The sequence below is a fragment of the Sorex fumeus genome, unplaced genomic scaffold (genome assembly GCF_029834395.1).
Source record: "Sorex fumeus unplaced genomic scaffold, SorFum_2.1 ptg000047l, whole genome shotgun sequence".
NCBI lineage: Eukaryota > Metazoa > Chordata > Mammalia > Eulipotyphla > Soricidae > Sorex > Sorex fumeus.
In genome coordinates, this window is record NW_026606104.1 from 36,470,699 (window position 1) to 36,489,443 (window position 18,745).

An 18,745-nucleotide genomic window follows, 5' to 3' on the forward strand; every position below is an offset into this window, starting at 1 on the left:
AAGAGTAATACTAAAAAGTAACAGCTCAGGTCTGGGGAGACAGTACAGTGGGTAGGAAGCTTGCCTTGCATGCAACCAAGCTGGATTTGCCCAGCCAGATCTGATCCCTGGCACCCATATGATGAATCCCAGGAGGGATCTCTTAGCACAGAACCAGTAACAAGCTCTGAGTACCACTGGATGTAGCCCCAAAACAAAAAGGTAAGGTTCAAGCCAAAGAGACAATACAGCAGGGAAGTTACTTGCCTTGCCTTGCAGGCAGCCAACCCAGATTCAATCCTCAGAAACAAGTATGGTCCCTCCAGCCCTGCCAGGAGTGACCCCTGTATTCAGAACCAAGCGTCAGCCCTGAGCACTGCTGTACATAGCCTCCAAACCAAAATAAATAATAAAATTCTTTGTCAATATGCTTTTGTTTTTCTACTTTTTTTTTCTGTTGGGGCGGGTCTCCCCATAAGGGCTCAGGAGCCAGCAGAGCTATAGTCAATGGAGTTTGGAAAGCCATGCAATTTCAGGAACAAATATTAGGCCTGTGTACTACAGGCATATATTCTAGCACTCTGAGTCAAATCCCCAGACACCCAGAATTCATGGCCCTTCTTTATCTACCAAGTATGGCTGGCTTCTTGTCCAGACTGTAAAGTGAGAAGGACACCACGGAATTTCCTCACTTTACAGGTTAAACATGTAAGTGACTACCCAACTCTAAGACTATTTAACAAAACAGAAGAAGTTTTCTGATTTAGGCTTCATAAAGGTAAAGGTAAAGGCCCTCCCGTTGATCGTCGATTTGCTCGAGCGGGCCCAGTAACGTCTCCATTGGAGACTTTGTTGTTACTGTGTCTGGCATATCGAATACTCTCGGTAGCTTGCCAGGCTCTCCAAGAGGGGCGGAGGAATCGAACTTGGGTCGGCCATGTTGGCCGCGTGCAAGGCAGACGCCCTACCCGCTGTGCTATCGTTCCAGCCCTTAGGCTTCATAAAAGTCTAAAATATGTGGTACACTGGTATTTCTCCCTCTTACACTCGACGAAGGTTAGAGAAAATAATTTAGCCAAAAATTACACAAGGGAGACCATAATCATCTCATTTGTTAAATAAACTAGATAGTGAGGCTACCTAGAAACTTACATTTCTATTTATGTAAGGAAGAGAAGAATTTAGATCCCCATCAATATACAATTGCAAGAAAACAAACCATGAGTGGCAATAAAGTAGACACGTACCCTTTCCCAGGCCCCAGCTTTGGGGATCCCACTCCCTCTTTTGTACGAGAAAGGATGTCTCTGACACGGAGCGCAGCCAGTGGGTCTTTCTCTTTGCCCTTATCAGCCAATGCGGTAGGACTGAGATTCAATATGAGGAAGAGGCTGTTTAATAAACACCAGGCACCCAGCAACTGGAAGTTCTGATAGTGCTGTTAGAAAGGCACAAAGGGAAAACATGAACACAGAGATTTTTCCACCATAGAGGCAACAAGACAGGAACGTAGCATACACAGGCTTCTTACCTCTCCACCAGCTCTGCGGGAATTGCTGATCGCTTGTCCAATCATGTCATAAATTTCAAGCTGTCCAACATCAAACAAAAGAATCTAAACAAGCTGACATATTTCATTAAAAATGCTAAATCCTACCCAAATGAATTTTAACTGAACAGTTGTGCCTTCATAAGTCACTAGGAAAATAATTAATCAACACCTCTATTGTCCCTTTCTTGATCCACACATAGCATCAATCAATTTCATTTACCTGTCACTGTTACCTTTACTGGAGTATTCAAGTCACCTACTCAACTCACTCAGGTACACTTAGGCCAACGTTAGATCAATCACCTTCTACCACAAATATTCCACCCCAACAGTTATCACAATCTACAATAACCTCGCTATTATATCTCCATTAAAAATATATTCAGGGGCTGGAGACAGAGTACAGTGAGTAGGGCACTTGCCTTGCATGCAGCCCACCCAGGTTCGCTCCCTGGCACACCCCATAGTCCACTGAGCAACGCCAGGACTGATCTCTAAGCACAGAACCTGGAGTAAGCCCAGAGAACAGCCATGTATGACCCAAAAATCAAAAAAGTAAATAATTTTAAAAGTACACCCTCATTCACTAAGCTCTTAACATGCAGACACAAGCACCACTTGTGAGCCATCGGTGGTACGAGCCAGCATCAATCTGTTGAACGACTTCTCCCACAAAGTTCATTAACACCAAAAAGTTTCAGTTTTCTGAAAGGACAGGTCAGTTGGTCAAATAAACAAGCTGTCTACCTCTCTGGCCTAGCATTTAGGGGAAAGGTATATTCCAAGTCCCTTCTATCAACTGAGAAAGAAAAGTGGAACAGTCCATCTTCTCTTATTTGAACAACCAAGATTCAGTATGGATCCCCAGAGGCTTGGCTTACACATTTCTGAACAATTGTAGCTGCATCACTTTCATAATCTTCTTCTTTGGAGCTGGTGGACCCTGTTCGTACTTGCTGGGCACTACCCACATGAAGGATAGCCATGCAGGTCGCCACACTCACACCTGGGGGGAAAAAAATTCAAATTCCGATCATAGAATGTTCCCAAGAATTCACCAAAAACTCAATCACAAATTTTCCTACTCCAGCAATTTCATGATTAATTTTGGGGGAAATAAAACATGGAAGGACTTGAATAAATGTGTATTTTTTTTGGGGGGGAGCACACCTGAGAGTGCTCAAGGACCACTCCTGATGGTGCTCAGGGAACCATATGGGGTGCCAGAGATGGAACCCAGGTAGGCTGTGTGCAAGGCAATGTACCTACCCACTGTACAATCACTACAGGCCTTTAAATCATTTTTTTAAGCAAAAGAAACCACTCTGAAAAAGTTACACAGTATATAGTTAGCCAAACTCTACAGTATGGGGGATGGTGAGGAGGATAAAGAACTATACAAACAGTGAAAAGATCAATGATTACTAGGGACTGGCAAAGGAAGTGAGGGAAAGGGATTGCTAAGTAGAAAGCTTTTAGGACAGTTAAACCATTCTATATGAAATGATGAGGGATACAGGACATTCATTTGTCAAAAACCATAGGACTATGAAACACAAAGAATGAACCCTAATATAATTAGTAACAATATCAATATATTGCTTTATCAAATAGAGCAAATGTGCCACACTAATGCAGAATGAAATCATAGGGGAAACTTTCTGGTGGTAGAGAATTGGGGACTGCACATGAGAACTCGGTACAATCTACTCAATCTTTCTACAAACTACTTCAGGGACAGGAGAGGTCCTACAGCAGGTACAGCACTTGCCTTGTACGTAGCCAATCCAATTCAATTCCCGGCACCATATATGATTCCCCGAGCTCAGCCAAGTTTGGTTCCTGAGCACAAATAAACTGAACACAGCCAAGTATGGTCTCAAAACATACTCACATACATCAACTACTTCAGGAATAAGTAGTTTCTGTATTCTGGAGGGTTTCCCAGGCAATGCTCAGGGAGCACAGGAGCCTCTCTGGCTGATACTCAGCCTGGTGGTGCTTGGGTCCTACAGTGCTGTGGTGCTCAGGGACCATGCAGTGCCAGGCCTGAACCTGGGTACCTGGGCCTCCACATGTTGGGCATACACTCCAGCCCCTTAAGTATTCCTTTAGCACAAAATATAATACAGACTAGAGCAAGAGTTCAGAAGGATTTCATTATTTCCAGGAAGTATACCAGTGCTTGACTGAGAAAATAAGATCAGAAATAACTTCGCACCTGCATATAGACAACTTAGGCTGAGAACTGTCACATCCTGCAGTCGGGAAGGATTAAGAGGTTCCAACACAGGTAGAGAAAGAGTATCCAAGGCCATGGTAACATCAATCACTAGTGAATGAAAACTGTAACATAACACAGAAGATTAACAAATATCATCTTAAAGAATTTGCTGCTATACTGTGAGTTTGAAATTTTTTTTAAAGTTACACAATAAAAATTATATTCTTTTTGAGAAGAATGTTAGAATATGAAACATATGCATCCTTAACTACCTTACCCATTGCGAACTGCGGTGGCATCAGCTACTGTTGCAGGCATGATGAAGAAGGAGTTGGCCAATACAGCATCTTGAAACCGATTGATGTAGCGCAGAAAATATGGCAGGTTCAAACACACACGCAATAGCTTCTCTGAGCCACCTATATTAACACAAAGTCTCAACTTTAGAACTACCTGGCATGGAGCAGTAGTGAGTCTGACCCCTGGCATGGTATGGTCTCCCAAGGAGGAAGACCAATAGCCCCCTAAGCCCTGCAGACCTCACACTTAGCCGACACAGACAAACTAGAGTATCTCCCAGATTGTTCATGGGAACTCCTGAGTACTATTTGGGAGTCCCTCCCCAAAAAAGATTTTGAAAACAGAGAAACTTGATTTGCTTGAGTGGAGGGAAGTTGGGGGGGGGGGAGGGTTGGCCAAACCCAGCAGTGCTCAGGGATCACTCCTGGCAGGGTCAGGGGACTATATGAGGTGCCAGGGATAGAACCTGAATCAGTTCTGTGAAAGGAAAGCATCGCACCCATTATGCTTCAGGCTCTGGTTCGAGAAACCAGATTTGTAAACGTAAGTGTCTTACCAAGTTCTTGAAGACTAGCCACATTCTGAGCTATGAACACATTCTTGGTTTTGATAGCAGAGGCTTGATCTGTGGATGACTGCTCATCACTCTCTCCTTCCGTCTAAAGAGAAATGAAGGATATGAAGGTCTATCTAGATACTACCATCTAGTAACTGCAGCCTGAAGTTCAGACCAAACCTAAATTCAAAAGATCTACGATATTATCCTTCAGGTTACCGAGGTAATGTGGAAAAACTCCTCTCTAGTGTTAAGGAATATAACATTCATTTTTTTTCCCCCAGAAAAGGAAAATTAAAAAAAAAAAAGCTTTTAGAAATGTATGTTGGAGTTAAAGAGATAGCTCAATGGGCTAGGCACATGCATCACACACAGGAAGTTATGTTTCATCCCTCAGCACCAGAGCTCAGCACCTGCCCCACCCCAGGGGTGCTCAAAAGCCTTCAGGGTCACACCCAGCAGTACTAGTAGCTGAAGGGGGCTCCAAAGTTGCATTCTGTAACTTGTGGGAGGCCATGTGGTGCTGAGAATAGAACCAGAGCTGGCCACCTGTAAAGCACATCACTTCACCCCTGTACTGTCACTTTGGACTCAAGTTTTACTTTCTCTTTTTATTTTTTAACATTGGGATGGAGGGAGAGGCTGCGGCACAGCCAGCTGTGCTCAGGGCTTACTCCTGCCTCTGCGCCCATGGTATTGGCACGGGGAACCATAGGGATGCCAGGGATAGACCTCAAGTCAGATGCGTGCAAGGAGAGCACCTTACCCACTGTTCTCTTCTAACCCCAAGTCTTACTTTCTGTGATTTGTATTCTTTTCCTTTTCTTCCTACCACAGGCAATGATATGATTTTGCATCACAATTATAAAATGTACCTCTCCCTTTTCCTAGTATTATTCCCTAACAAACCCCAAGAGATGAGAACTTTCAACTGAAGTAACTCACTACCGTCTGCAGACCAACAGGTGGCGGTGCTACGGTTCTAGGGTTGAAAACTGACGTCAGCTGGTTCAAGAAATTCATCTGTACTTCCTTCTGCCTCAGCTCTGGGTTTACTGGTGAGGCCAGTTCTTTCTGATCTTCCACTGTAAAAGACAAAATAGGAGCATGGCATTAAATAAGAAGGGAAAATCTAGCCAGGGCTGTGGACAGGTAACCAGGGTTGATAAGGATCACCCACCATCTGAGAGCGTCTTCACAGTTTGTGGCAGCTTAGCTGATTTCATCATCGCTGTAAATGTGATAATTTCAGTTCTGTCTAGCCGGCTACATCCAGTACATAAGCCCTTGATTAAAAGAATCAAGTGTTTCTGGAAAAAAACAAAAATCAAGTACATCTTTTTACCTGGCTTGCATATTTATCGCACCATCTTTAGTACTTTTTTTTTTTTTAAGTTTGAAGCTACAGATTCTTTTAAATATACGTCATCCTATACAAATTTCTTATTTTTCTCAACAATTCACAAGACATAGTCCCTTTTAGACTCCATTCCTGATGGTAACAATGAGCTGGAACCAAATGATGATCAGTCCCTTTTTCACCTGAGTCACACAGCATCTCACTCACTTAACTAATGTTGTTTGCCTGGCCCCTTTCGTAGTGAACTTTGCACAGCATCTCACTCATTTAACTAGTGCTATTTGTCTGGCCCCTTTTATAGGGAACTTTGCAAACCCTGGAAAAGGCCTGTCAGCCCTCCCAGAGGCTGGCAAACCACAGCCTCAATTCAGCCCACTGCCTGTTTTTGTAAATAAAGTCTACTGAACTTTTACAGCTAGATTCACTGACATATTTGTTCATTACATATTGTTTGTGCTGCTTTCCCACGATTGCAAAAAGAAAAAAAGGCTCATGAAGGATATAGTATTGCGGCCTATTACAGAAAAGGTTTTTTGCTTTTTTTTTTTTTTTTTTTTTTTTGCTTTTCTGGGTCACAGTGGCGGTGCTCAGGGGTTACTCCTGGCTTTGCACTCAGGAATTACTCCTAGCAGTGCTCGGGGGACCATCTGGGATGCTGGGGATCGAACCAGGCTTGGCCACATGCAAGGCAAACGTTCTACACACTTTACTATAGCTCCAGTCCTACAGAAAAGGTTTGCCCTCTCCTGCTCAAATAAGACCTTCTCACCATAATCCTACCTCAAAATTGGGGCCATCAATAGAACCAACACTCTCACCTGAGACACCGCACAAGCCTCATCTGGATTCTCCAGACGCAAAAGAGAAAATTCAATCAGGACTTTACAGGCTGCTGCGACAGACTGGAGTTGGTTCCTGGGAACTGAAAAGACAGCAAGTTTTACTCAATTTCATGCTGCTGGGAAGTCACTTCAACCTCACAGTCAACAGATCAAAAATAGTATTGAGCTGAACTGTGTCCAACATTCCAAATATCACTGTGATAATTATTTAGATCTAACAAGCCAGGGACAAATAAAGGCATCTTGACATTGAAAACCACCCATTTCTTCTAGATTATTTTACACTTATTAGAAACAAATTACCACCAAAGTAGTTACATGACAATAAGAACCTAGCACTTCAAATAAATTAATTCATTTAATTATTTAAACAAATTCTGTGATGTAGATATCATTAATATCCTATTATATCCTCACTTCCCACCTTTTTTTTTCTTCCTACCTTTTTCTAAGATAAGAAATATTAAACCATGAAGTGGTTCAATAACTTGTCCTAGATTTGAATCACACAGGTACTCCTTTTTTTTTTTAGCTTTTCTGGGTCACACGAGCGATGCTCAGGGGTTACTCCTGGATTATGCACTCAGGAATTACTCCTGGCAGTGCTCGGGAGACCATATGAGATGCTGGGAATGAAACCCGGGTCGGCTGCACGCAAGGCAAACACCCTACCTGCTATACTATCACTCCAGTCCCCCTCCCTTTTTTCTTTCTTCTCATAGGTACTTTAAACCCAGAAAATCTTACTCCAGAGTTCATGCCTTTAAATATCTCTGCTTTACCATAGGTTCTAAAAGTTTTTCACAAGGGACTTCCTACATAAACTTTCATCAAAATTAAAGTGACTTTTACTAGAAGCCAGGACCTATAATTAATAGCATTAGATGCCACAAGATTATTCAACAACTTTACAGGCTTTCCATTTAATTGCTTTGTGGATTATTTAAAGAAGCAAAAATTCTAATTCTTCAGAGTTCTCCAAGTTAGGGTTTTAAAAATATACTAAAAATATAAAAATCCAGAAAACCATAAAATAATAACATACTGGGCTGGAGCGATAGCACAGCCTTGCACACAGCTGACCCGGGTTCAATTCCCAGCATCCCATATGGTCCCCCAAGCACCAGGGAGTAACTGCTGAGTGCAGAGCCACGAGTAACCCCTGTGCATCGCCAGGTGTGACCCCAAAAGCAAAATAATTATAGTAATAATAATAATAATAACAACAACAACAAAACAACATACTTTTTGTTATGTTAAAATAATAACTGGAGCAACAGCACAGCAGGTAAAGCGTTTGCCTTGCACGCGGCCAACATGGTTGACCCGGGTTCGATTCCTCTGTCCCACTCGGAGAGCCTGTCAAGCTACCGAGAGTATCTCACCCGCAAGGCAAAGCCTGGCAAGCTTCTGTGACGTATTCAAACTGCCACAGAAACAGTAACAACAAGTCTCACAATTTGTTGTGAGACGTTACTGGTGCCCGCTCGAGCAAATCAATGAACAACAGGACAGTGACAGTGACTTTTTGAGTAAAAAAAGTATAAAAATATGAGGAACTGAAGTGGAAATTCCTCCATATATTAAAAAATAAACAGAAAAGGAGAATTCATTTAATTATCAAATCCAAACAAGGCATACAGTGTTGGTTAGTGACTGCTAATCCCTAATTAGTAATGCCAACCCCAAGAAAGTAATGGCATCTGTGACATCAACAGAATGCTTTTCATTAAGAAGGTAAGAAAGTTTGGAGTCAAAGAGACAGCTCAAAGGCCATGCTTGAGGCCCCAAGTCTGATCCCCTCTTACATGACTCCGCACGAGTACCACCATGTAGCTCTGGTGGCCCCCAGCACCACCAGGAGTAAGCACATGACAGTCAGGCCCACACAACTAGCCAAGTATGATTAGGTGAGCTCTGCTAGAGAGGTAGAAAAAGAAAAAATGGGTTTATGAAGCTTTGGGTTTATGAAGCAGGTATCCAAACCCACTTTTTAAAGTCCCAATTGGTTGGCTGAGGAAGGAAATTCTATAGCCCTTGTCTGACTGACACTGATGATAGGTTTTAAAGTATAAAATAAAGACCTCATTAGAACCTGTTCAAACACCCTAATAAGAGGACACACAATGTCCCTATACAACAAGTCACAAAAAGGGGTAAGATTGAAATACTTACTGAGGCTGCAAACTGTTGTAATATAGTGTGTGGAAAGTGCAACAAAAGATGAATAGAATGGCTCATACTGCTTATCATGGTGCAGGATTTCTGATTCACTGTAAAGAAATTAATTCAATCAACATTTATGTAGTATTTACCACATGCTAGATACCACTGTTAGAGGATGTACTTTATCGAATCCTTGTAACAATCCTAGTCATTATTATCATCTCTGAACTCAAAATTGAGAAAATAAACTTTAAGCCATTCAATTACCTTGCTCAAGGTATCAAGGCTTAGTAAGTGGCACAGGCTAATACACAGGAAACATTTCAGGTTTTTTTGTTTTTTTCTTAAATTTTTTATTAGTGAATCACCGTGGGGTACAATTACAGACTTACAAGCTTTCGTGCTTGGGTTTCAGTTATACAATGGTCAAGTACCCATCCCTCCACCAGCGCCCATTTTCCACCACCAATGTTCCCAGCATCCCTCCCACCACCCCACCCCACCCCACCTATGTGGCAGGGCATTCCCTTTTGTTCTCTCTCTCCTTTTTGGGGTTGTGGTTTGCAGTAGAGGTATTAAGTGGCCATCGTGTTTGGTCTATAGTCTACGTTCAGTCCGCATCTCCCATCCCGAGGGGACCCTCCCTACACCCTTTACTTGGTGTTCCCTTCTCTATCTGAGTTGCATTTTCCCCCAGCATGTGAGGCCTGCTTCTAAACTGTGGAGTAATCCTCCTGGTACTTATCTCTACTGTTCTTGGTGTTAGTCTCCCATTCTGTTACTTTATATCACAGGAAATATTTTGAAATGCACCTACAAATGCAAGTTTGTTAGCTGGCAAAAACAAGCTAATAATGCCAGATATTCTTTTGGCACTGAAAATACTCGAAATACTCTGATCAATCAAAATACAAAACAATAAACACCCATTCTGAAAACCAAAGAAGACTTAGTCCATAATGCAAGAATTAAGAAAAAAAAAATACATGAAGCGGGGCTGGAGAGATAGTACAGCAGGTAGGGCGCCTGCCTTGCACACAGCCGACCTGGGTTCAACTCCCTAGCATCCCATGGTTGCCTGAGCACTGCCAAAAGTGATTCCCAAGTGTAAAACCAGGACTAACCCCTGAGTATTGCCGGATGTGACCCCCACCCCCACCCCATCCCAAGAAAATACCTCAAGGGATGAAGTAAACTGGAGTTAAAATTTAAAACTTGTGACTGGGAAATTGGATCAGTGGTCGAGTATCTGTCTTGCACGAATGAGACCCTGTACTTCATGGCCCCGCCAACAATGAAAAATAAAAAGTCACTGGTACCGAGGTCTCAAGATCTCCCTATGCAGATCTACAGCAAAATCAATGATTTCATTTTTGGGGGAAGCCATACCTGGCTATGCTCAGCACTTACTCCTGGCTCTGTGCTCACAGACCACTCCTGACTGGGCTTGAGGGACCATAGAGGGTGCCAGGGAGTGAACCCAAGGCAGTTGTGTGCAAGTTAAGCACACTACCCATTGTATTCTAGCTCTGGCCTCAAAATTCAGTGATTTTTAACCAGATTCCTTGTCTTCAGCTGAAGGTCTATCCTCTTGTGAAAACCGGATGCCCAATGAAGTCTAAATGGTCTTTTATAATGACACGTCTACTTCTTTGATGAAAGCAGACTTGCATCCACAATTTGTGAAACTATAAGACAAACCAAAGTCTGAAATAAATCTTATTAAATAGAAAACCAGAGCAACACAGCTAGTAGTTTCCTAAGTGAGTTACTTCTCCAGCAAGAAGCACGAGCCTAAGAAGTGGAATGTAAACAGTCCATTCCTGCCAATCAGCAGAGAGGAGAAGCTGAGCATTACAAGGAGCCTCAAACAACACTTAAGAGTCTGGAATCCTGCAGGCAGCCTGAGAAGTTTAAGGGTTGAGAGCATGCTTTGCATGTGGGCGGTCAGGGTTCAATTCCTACCTACGTGGAACTCCCCACCCCACCACAGGCACTGCCAGGGGTGACTCCCGAGGAAATCCCCCTAGCACTGCCAAATGTAAGTAAAGTAAAGGCCCTCCCGTTGATCGTCGATTTGCTCGAGCGGGCCCAGTAACGTCTCCATTGGAGACTTTGTTGTTACTGTGTCTGGCATATCGAATACTCTCGGTAGCTTGCCGGGCTCTCCGAGAGGGGCAGAGGAATCGAACTCGGGTCGGCAATGTTGGCCGCTTGTAAGGCGAACGCCCTACCCGCTGTGCTATCGCTCCAGCCCTGCCAAATGTATCCAAAAACAAATCAGAGGGGAAAAAAGTCTGGGGGTTGGAGGGATAGTACAATGGGTGGGTGGGTCACCTGCCTTGCACAGCACCCCATAAGATCCCTCAAGCCCCACCAAAGTGATCCCTGAGCACAGAGCTAGAAGAGTAAGCCCTGGGCACCACTGTGTAGGGCCCCAAAACCAAAAGTAAAGAAAATATGAAAGTCATGTGCTCATCTTACTACCCACCAAAAATTACTTTTTCCTGTTTGTCAGGTGGTGAAAAGAAGGCAATCAAAGCCTTTAATCACACAATCACACAGAGGGCTAGAGTGATATTATAGCGGGTAAGGCGTTTGCCTTGCACGCAGCCGACCCGGGTTCGATTCCCAGCATCCCATGTAGTCCCCTGAGCACGACCAGGCATAATTCCTGAGTGCATGAGCCAGGAGTAACAACCCCTGTGCATCACCAGGTGTGACCCAAAAAGGAAAAAAGCAAAAAAAAGAAAAAATAAATAAATATCACACAGAAATCAAAGTCTCTGGTGACTGCCACATGGTAAGGGTCCAGTACAATCAGTAAATCCTACTAATTCAGCCATGGTCTACCTCATATACTTAATTGTTCATTCATTTCCATCTTCACAATTTGTTTACTGTTCTACAGTTTTTCCTAGTATGCAATTCTCTGCTCTATTTCAAAAAAGTTCAGAGAACTGTTTACTTCCACTTTGTTTTATTTGAGGAAAAGGGGAGTGTGGTGGGCCATACCCAGCAGTGCTTTGGGGACCAGTATGTGGTGCTAGGAATTCGAATCAATGCCTTAACTCTGGCTGAGAGGAACATATAGGGTGCCAAGGAACAAACCTGGTTGGCTGCTGGCCCTTCCACTTTTTAAAGGAAAACTACCTGCCCAAAGGATAAGCTTATTCTTTCAATTTTTAATTCCAAATTGAATAACTAAATCCAAAATATGGAAATAAAACAATTGTCTGGTCCAATGCTGTCCCATATCTTTTAAGGAACTCATTTCCTGCCTTCGAAATATATGACTCCCCTAATTCATTAAACAAACCAGAAGGGCTGGGGAGATGGCTCAAAAAGCTCAAGCACGTGCTTTGCACGAGGGAGCCGTGTATTCAGTCCTACTACGACACGGTTCCCCCAGCATCACGAGCAAAGCTGGCACCACTTACCCAACCAGAATAGATCCCACACCACCCTACGTGACACAAAACAAAGACAAAGGGGGAAGAAATAGAAGAATGCACTTTGGGGAAAGATGGATATTGACATAGAAAGGGAAAAAAAAGACGAGTTCCTCTAACAACTCAGGGTAAATAAAACTAAACTTGGAGCAAAAGGGCTCTAAAATGACTTATGTAAAAAAGTGCACTTGTAGCCTCAAGGTCAATGACAGAATTCTTGAGCTTAAAGTGAGTCTGAGTCACCCAATAAGGATTTCCTGCCATATTTTCTTACCCGATCCGTTTCCTAAAAATCTGACAGGCATCAGCAGCACAGGGGTTAAGGCACTTGCTCTGCATGCAACTGACCCTAGTTTGATTCCTTGTACTGCACATGGTCCCAAGTAACCCATGAGCACAAAGCCAGCTATAGCTCCAGAGCACAACCACGTGTGGCCCAACTCATCCAAAAGAATCTGACAAGGGCAGGAGAGATAATACAGATGGAAAGGTGCTTGCATTGCATGAAGATGACCCAGATCAAGCCCTGGCACTGCATAAGGTCCCCCAAGCCCTGTCAGAAGTGACCTCTGAGTGCAGAGGCAGGCGTAAGCCCTGAGCACAGCCAGATGTGGTCCAAACAATCAACAACAAAAAACTAATCCAATAAATAGCAATCCATCAAAGGATATCCCCACTCAAAAATGGAAAAAAAAAAAAAAAGGAAACAAAGCCAAAAAAAAGGGTAAGAATAGGGCCAGAAAGAGTACAGAATTAAGCTGCCTGCCTTGCACGTCGATGACTCAGTTTAATTCCCAACCCTATCACCACAGTCCCCTGTACACTGTCAGGTGTGGCCCAAACACCCGCCCCCTCAAAAAAACAAAAAGTGTAAAATGAAGAAATTAGCAGCAAGAAAAACACAGGGCAAGAAAAAAATAAGATTTTAAAGGTAAAATTTTAAATGTCTTGAGAGTCAGTCAATTTCTCCTCCTCAAATACCTGTTCCTTTTTTATTTTATTTTCTGGCCACCCCGAACTGAGCTCAGAGCTGACTCCTGGTTGTTCTCAGAGATCACTCCTAACAAGCTTGGGAGAATATACAGAGTCCTGGGAATTCAGGATTCAAGGCACCTGCCCTATCCACTGTACTATCTCTCTGGTACCAAACACAACAGAAAGATATGGATTTGAAGTTTTTATATACCTAAATAAATATTATGTACAACATACAGGGAAACAACCAGACCAGAAATCTAAAATGGCTGAGGATAAAGAGAGAACTGGCGAGGGTCAAGAAAAAGTTTTTGTTTGTTTTCATTTGGGGGCCACATTTGGCTTCGCTCAGGGTTCATTCCCGGCACAGTGTGGGGAAAAGAGGCAGTGCCAGGGATTGAAGCTGGGTCAGCCACATGTGAGACAAACACCCTACCCACTATATTATCTCTCTGGCACCGGATAACTTCTTTTTAAGTAAGAGATAAGTCTCTAAGAAAGCAAATGAAGAATAAGGATCATCTCATCTCTCTTCTCTCGCTGATAAACTCTGTAGATCTGTTTTTTAGGAGAGGTCACACCTAGTGATGCTCAGGGGTTACTCCTGGCGGTACACAGGGGACCATACGATACGCTTGTCCATTACACTTCCACATCATGAAGCAGCATGAGTACATAATGAACTTATTTAATACAATATATACATTTACTGAGCCCTACCATGTGTCACAAAGTAATAGCCATATATTAACCAAAGAAATGAACGCCCTTCTGGGGGTGGAAGAGATAGTCCAGTGGATAGGGTCTTGTTTTGCCAATAGCTGACCTGGGTTTGATCTGAGGCATCCCACATGGCCCTCCTAAACCCCACCAGGAGTGATACTAAGCACAAGTGGACATGGCCCAAAAAAACAAAACAAACGAATAAACAAAAAACAAAATAAAAAGAAACGAAAGCTCTTTATATCCCTTATATTCCTGACAAACCTGACATGAATGTGACACTAAAATATAAAAACATTAACTAGTAACAATGGCCAAGCTCACAATTACATGGAAATCAATGGTGGTGGTGGTGGTAAGGTTTTTTTTGGGGGGGGGAGGGGTGGATTTCGGGGCCACACCCTACAGTGCTAAGGGGCTCTTCCTGGATATGCAGTGTGCAAGGCAAGCACTTGGACTATCTCCTCAGCCCCATACAGTATTATTTGTTTGTGGGTGTTTTGTTTTGTCCTGTTTCTGTGGGTCAAACATACATTTATGTCCTACAGAATACAATCTCAAAAGATCATGACATTAGTATGACATTTGCCCACTCAAGATTTTTAGTGATATCTAATGGGAATGTTGTAATATCTTCCACAGTCGATCTCACTGGCTTAAATTTTATCAAATAGCTGGGATACAGAGTCTTATCACCTGAAAGAACAGCCCACTGGCGACTGACTCAGGAGAAAGTGGAATACTATTTGTACTACAAAGAGCCAATCAAGTTGTTCGTTCACAACCATGCTTATCAACATCGCCTGTAGAACTTTGTCCAAAAGAACCTTAAAATACAAAGCTGTATTTAGCAACTGCAGTAAGTAAACCCACTTATAACATTATACTTGTTCTAGCTCCATTTCTGGCCTGGAAAAGTAATGGTGTTTCATTTCAATCTTTATTACCAAAAACATGCTAGTAACAATAGAAATAAAGTAAGAACTCAGGCTGCGACAGTATAGGGATTAAGGTGCTTGCCTTGCAGAGTGCAGAGAAATAAAGAATAAGGATCATTACAAAACCAAAACCAGACAAAATATTCTTATCAAGCCTAAAGAGGACACATGATAAACTTCCGAAGTTAAAGAGCTGGGGGGAGACCGAAAATAGAGATGTCAAGAATCTTGTCTTGCAATAAAAGTTTGTTTCTGGTGCTGGAATGACGACGGTACAGCAGGTAGGGCTCTTTCCTGAACCTGACTGACCCAGGTTTTATCCCCAGCATATCATATGGTCCCCTGTACACTGCCAGGAGTACTTCCTAAGTGCAAGGCCAGCAGTAACCCCCTGAGCTCTGTCAGGTGTGCCTCTCCCCGGCCCTCCCAAAAAAGTTTGCTACTGAACAACTCAGTTTGAACTTCTTTCCTAAACCACTGAAGAGACCTCATCTTTCTAGTGTCTAGAAACAGGCATCTCTTGATTATCTTAGCTATTATAGGATGCAGGAGGAGCATAAGTTCGAATTTCCAATGTCTACCAAAAACCTGAGTGCAGAACCAGAAGTAATGCCTGTGTACTGCCAGCGTGGCTACAAAACAAAAATGAACAAAAAAGATGTCAACTGATGAACAGGCTGACAGGAAGAGCAGACAAGATAGTACCAGGACATAACAGAGGAACCCAGAGAGTAGTTGAGTACTACTAAACTCTGAAACTAGGAAAAAATGAAGGTTCTTGCACCCAAGGAGGAAACATGTTGCTGGTGTGACAAAAGGAGGTGGAAAACCTCTAACCGAAAGTACAGAGCAGCACCAGCATGTGGCCTAGGAGTCAAGAAGTCTGTGATGAACTAACTAAAAAGAAAGCCCCAAACACCTCAACTGTGCTGCACTCATTACACAGGTTCTATAATCAAGAAATACTTCCCGGGGCCAGGGTGATCGTACAGTAAGTAGGGAGCTTGTCGTGTATGCGGCCAACCCAGGTTCTATCCCTGGAACCCCATGGGCTCCCCTGAGCCCCACCAGGAGTAATCCCTGAGCACAGAGCCAGGAGTAAGTTCTAAACACATGCATGTAAAGCAAATAAATAAATACTTTCACAATGTTCATTTTTTTTTCTTGAAGGGCAAAGAAAACATATTAGAAACAGAATATTACAGAAAAAAGCTACTAATTTGTACCCTCTAAACCAAAGAATGACAGACTGGTCTGCAGGCGAAACACCACCACTCACCAGCTTTTGTACAGTACACATTTTAAAAGATTTTGCTTGCTCAGGGCTCAGTACTGGCTCTGAGTTCAGAGACCACTTCTGGCAATGCTTGGGAGACCATCTAGGGTGCCAGGGATCAAACTAACAAGGCAAATGCCTCACCAAAATGCAGCCCTTAGAAGAATTTTTATACTTTTTGTAATTCAAAGATATCTTGCACAAGCCAATATCATATGAAATTTACACTTCAGTATTAATAAATAAGGTCTGGAACTGCCACATCCACTTCTTTATATTTATTGTATGGTTGGCTCTGCCAGTCAAGAGCCATATTGGGGTAGGAGGCAGACTGAGCACTTGCCTTGCAGACGTAAGGCCCTGGGTTCCATCGCTGGCTCCACAAAAAAGGAAGAAAGAAAGATACATTGATTTATCCACCCAGAAAACTACATGGCCAGGTAGTAGTCCACTGTACTGGAGAGACAGTGTAGTGGAGCGGGGGCTTGTCTTGCATGCGGCTGACCTGGGTTCAAAGCCTGGATCCCCCTATAGTCCCCCATGCCTGCCAGGAGTGATCCCTGAGCACAGAGCCAAAAGTAAGCCCTGAGCACTGCCAGGAGTGGTCCCAAAACCAGTAAGAAAAAGAAAGAAAAAAGAAATTAAATACAACTACATAGGCAGCAAATAAATACTATCTCTTCTCTACAGAAAAGTGTGCTGACCTCTGCTTTACACCAAACCAAATACCTGAAATGTTTAGTCACTTTATCATAAGGATCTGGTAGGGCTGGAGAGATGGCTCAGTGGGCTGAGCACATTGCTTTCTATGCAGGAGGCCTGGGTTCAATCTCTCACACTGTATGTTCCCCTGAGCACTATGAGAAGCAACCCCCAAACACAGAGCAGGGAGCAGTAGTCCTGAGTACTTCTAGGTGTGGCCCTAAAACCAGAAATAACAAACAAAATATTTTTCTTCAAGAGCCTAAGGGCTGGAGCAGCGACAGCACAGGGGTAGGCCATTTGCCTTGCGCGCGGCCAGCCTGGCAGAGTCAGGTTCGATTCCTCCGCGCCTCTTGGAGAGCCCGGCAAGCTACCGAGAGTATCTCACCTGCATGGCCTGGCGAGCTACCCGTGACGTATTCAATATGCCAAACACAGTAACAAGTCTCAAAATGGAGACGTTACTGGGCCCGCTTGAGCAAATCGATGAACAATGGGAGGACAGTGATGCAGTGCTACAGAGCCTAAAGAGGACACATTTTAGAGTCCCAAAGTTAAACAGCAGAGGGGAAACAAAAAACAGAGATCTCGAGACTCCTGCCTTGCAATAAAAGTTGGTTACTGAACAACTCAGTTTGAACTTTTCTAAATCCTGAAGAGGTCTTACTAGTGTCTAGAATCAGGCAACTCTTGATAATCTTGGCTATTATAGGATGCAGGAGGGACATAAGCTCAAAATTCAAACCTCAATGCAATATACTTGGTTTGGGCTCATACAACGGGTTAGAGATTCCTACAACAGGTTGGAGACAGCCTCTTAACTGCTGTAAATTAAAATTTTGGTAACAATACTACAATCGATCTCAGCCAACTAATGGGTGCAAATTAATTATAGTGTAAAGGCAAATAGTTGTATGGAAGGGTGTCAATAGATCAAGTTACTCCCACTAATGTCTATCCAAACATAAAAGAAAGGGCAGGAGAGTCAGCTCAAAGGGCTGAATGCAGGCTCTGCATTCAAGAACCCTGGCTTCTGTTTTATAAAACACTAATTTGAGAGCAAGCTCTGATACTATTAATACCTTCAGAACAATTTTGTCCTAATTTAACTTAGAAAAATTCATCTATGTGGATGAAACTGTAGATGGGTATCATGCTGAGTTTAGTCAATCAAGAGCAACATATACAGAATGATCACTCTCATATCTGGGACGTAAAGAAACAGTAGGGGTCAGAGATGGTACAATGGGGAGGGCGGATGCCCTGCACCCAGGTGTCTCGGGTTCAACCCCCAGCACCCCACATGGTCCCCTGAGCCTAGTCAGGATTGATCCCTGAGAGCAGAGTCATGAGTAAATCCTGAACACAGCTGGGTGTGATCCCCAAAACAAACGAAAAGATACACACAGTAAAAGAATGACAAATGGTGAGCATTTTCAGACACGTTGGTTTAGAGAATTAAGTTTACCTGGTAGGGAGGGAATGGAAGGGTCCCTGGGGCACAGTGGAGGAAAGCAGGTACTGAGGTGGGGGTGGTGTTGGAATAATATATGCAAGAAACTACCATTAAGAGTACTTAAATCATGGTACCTCAATTTTTTAATAAAAAGGTGGTGGGGGGCGTGGGAGAAAATGCACCTGTAAAGTTAACTGTAAAGTTAGCATGCCCTTCTGTGACAATTTTTGTCTTGTTGGAGTTC

At 43.1% G+C, this 18,745-nt stretch overlaps 1 protein-coding gene across 9 annotated transcripts in view; it reads right to left on the reverse strand.

Moving 5' to 3' along the window:
* UBR4 (ubiquitin protein ligase E3 component n-recognin 4) overlaps nucleotides 1-18,745 on the reverse strand; it is a 134,771-nt gene that overhangs the window by 114,407 nt on the left and 1,619 nt on the right. For 8 of the 9 annotated variants that reach the window (XM_056122730.1, XM_056122724.1, XM_056122726.1 and 5 more), the window contains exons 2-11: nucleotides 8,989-9,086; nucleotides 6,790-6,893; nucleotides 5,792-5,921; nucleotides 5,557-5,696; nucleotides 4,612-4,714; nucleotides 4,033-4,174; nucleotides 3,753-3,877; nucleotides 2,413-2,537; nucleotides 1,511-1,570; nucleotides 1,227-1,417 (exon numbers count right to left, since the gene is read on the reverse strand). In XM_056122730.1, coding sequence (XP_055978705.1) covers nucleotides 1,227-1,417; nucleotides 1,511-1,570; nucleotides 2,413-2,537; nucleotides 3,753-3,877; nucleotides 4,033-4,174; nucleotides 4,612-4,714; nucleotides 5,557-5,696; nucleotides 5,792-5,921; nucleotides 6,790-6,893; nucleotides 8,989-9,086 — 1,218 coding nt within the window. The remainder of the gene's footprint in view (nucleotides 1-1,226; nucleotides 1,418-1,510; nucleotides 1,571-2,412; nucleotides 2,538-3,752; nucleotides 3,878-4,032; nucleotides 4,175-4,611; nucleotides 4,715-5,556; nucleotides 5,697-5,791; nucleotides 5,922-6,789; nucleotides 6,894-8,988; nucleotides 9,087-18,745) is intronic. The other variant, XM_056122722.1, reaches the window with a different exon arrangement.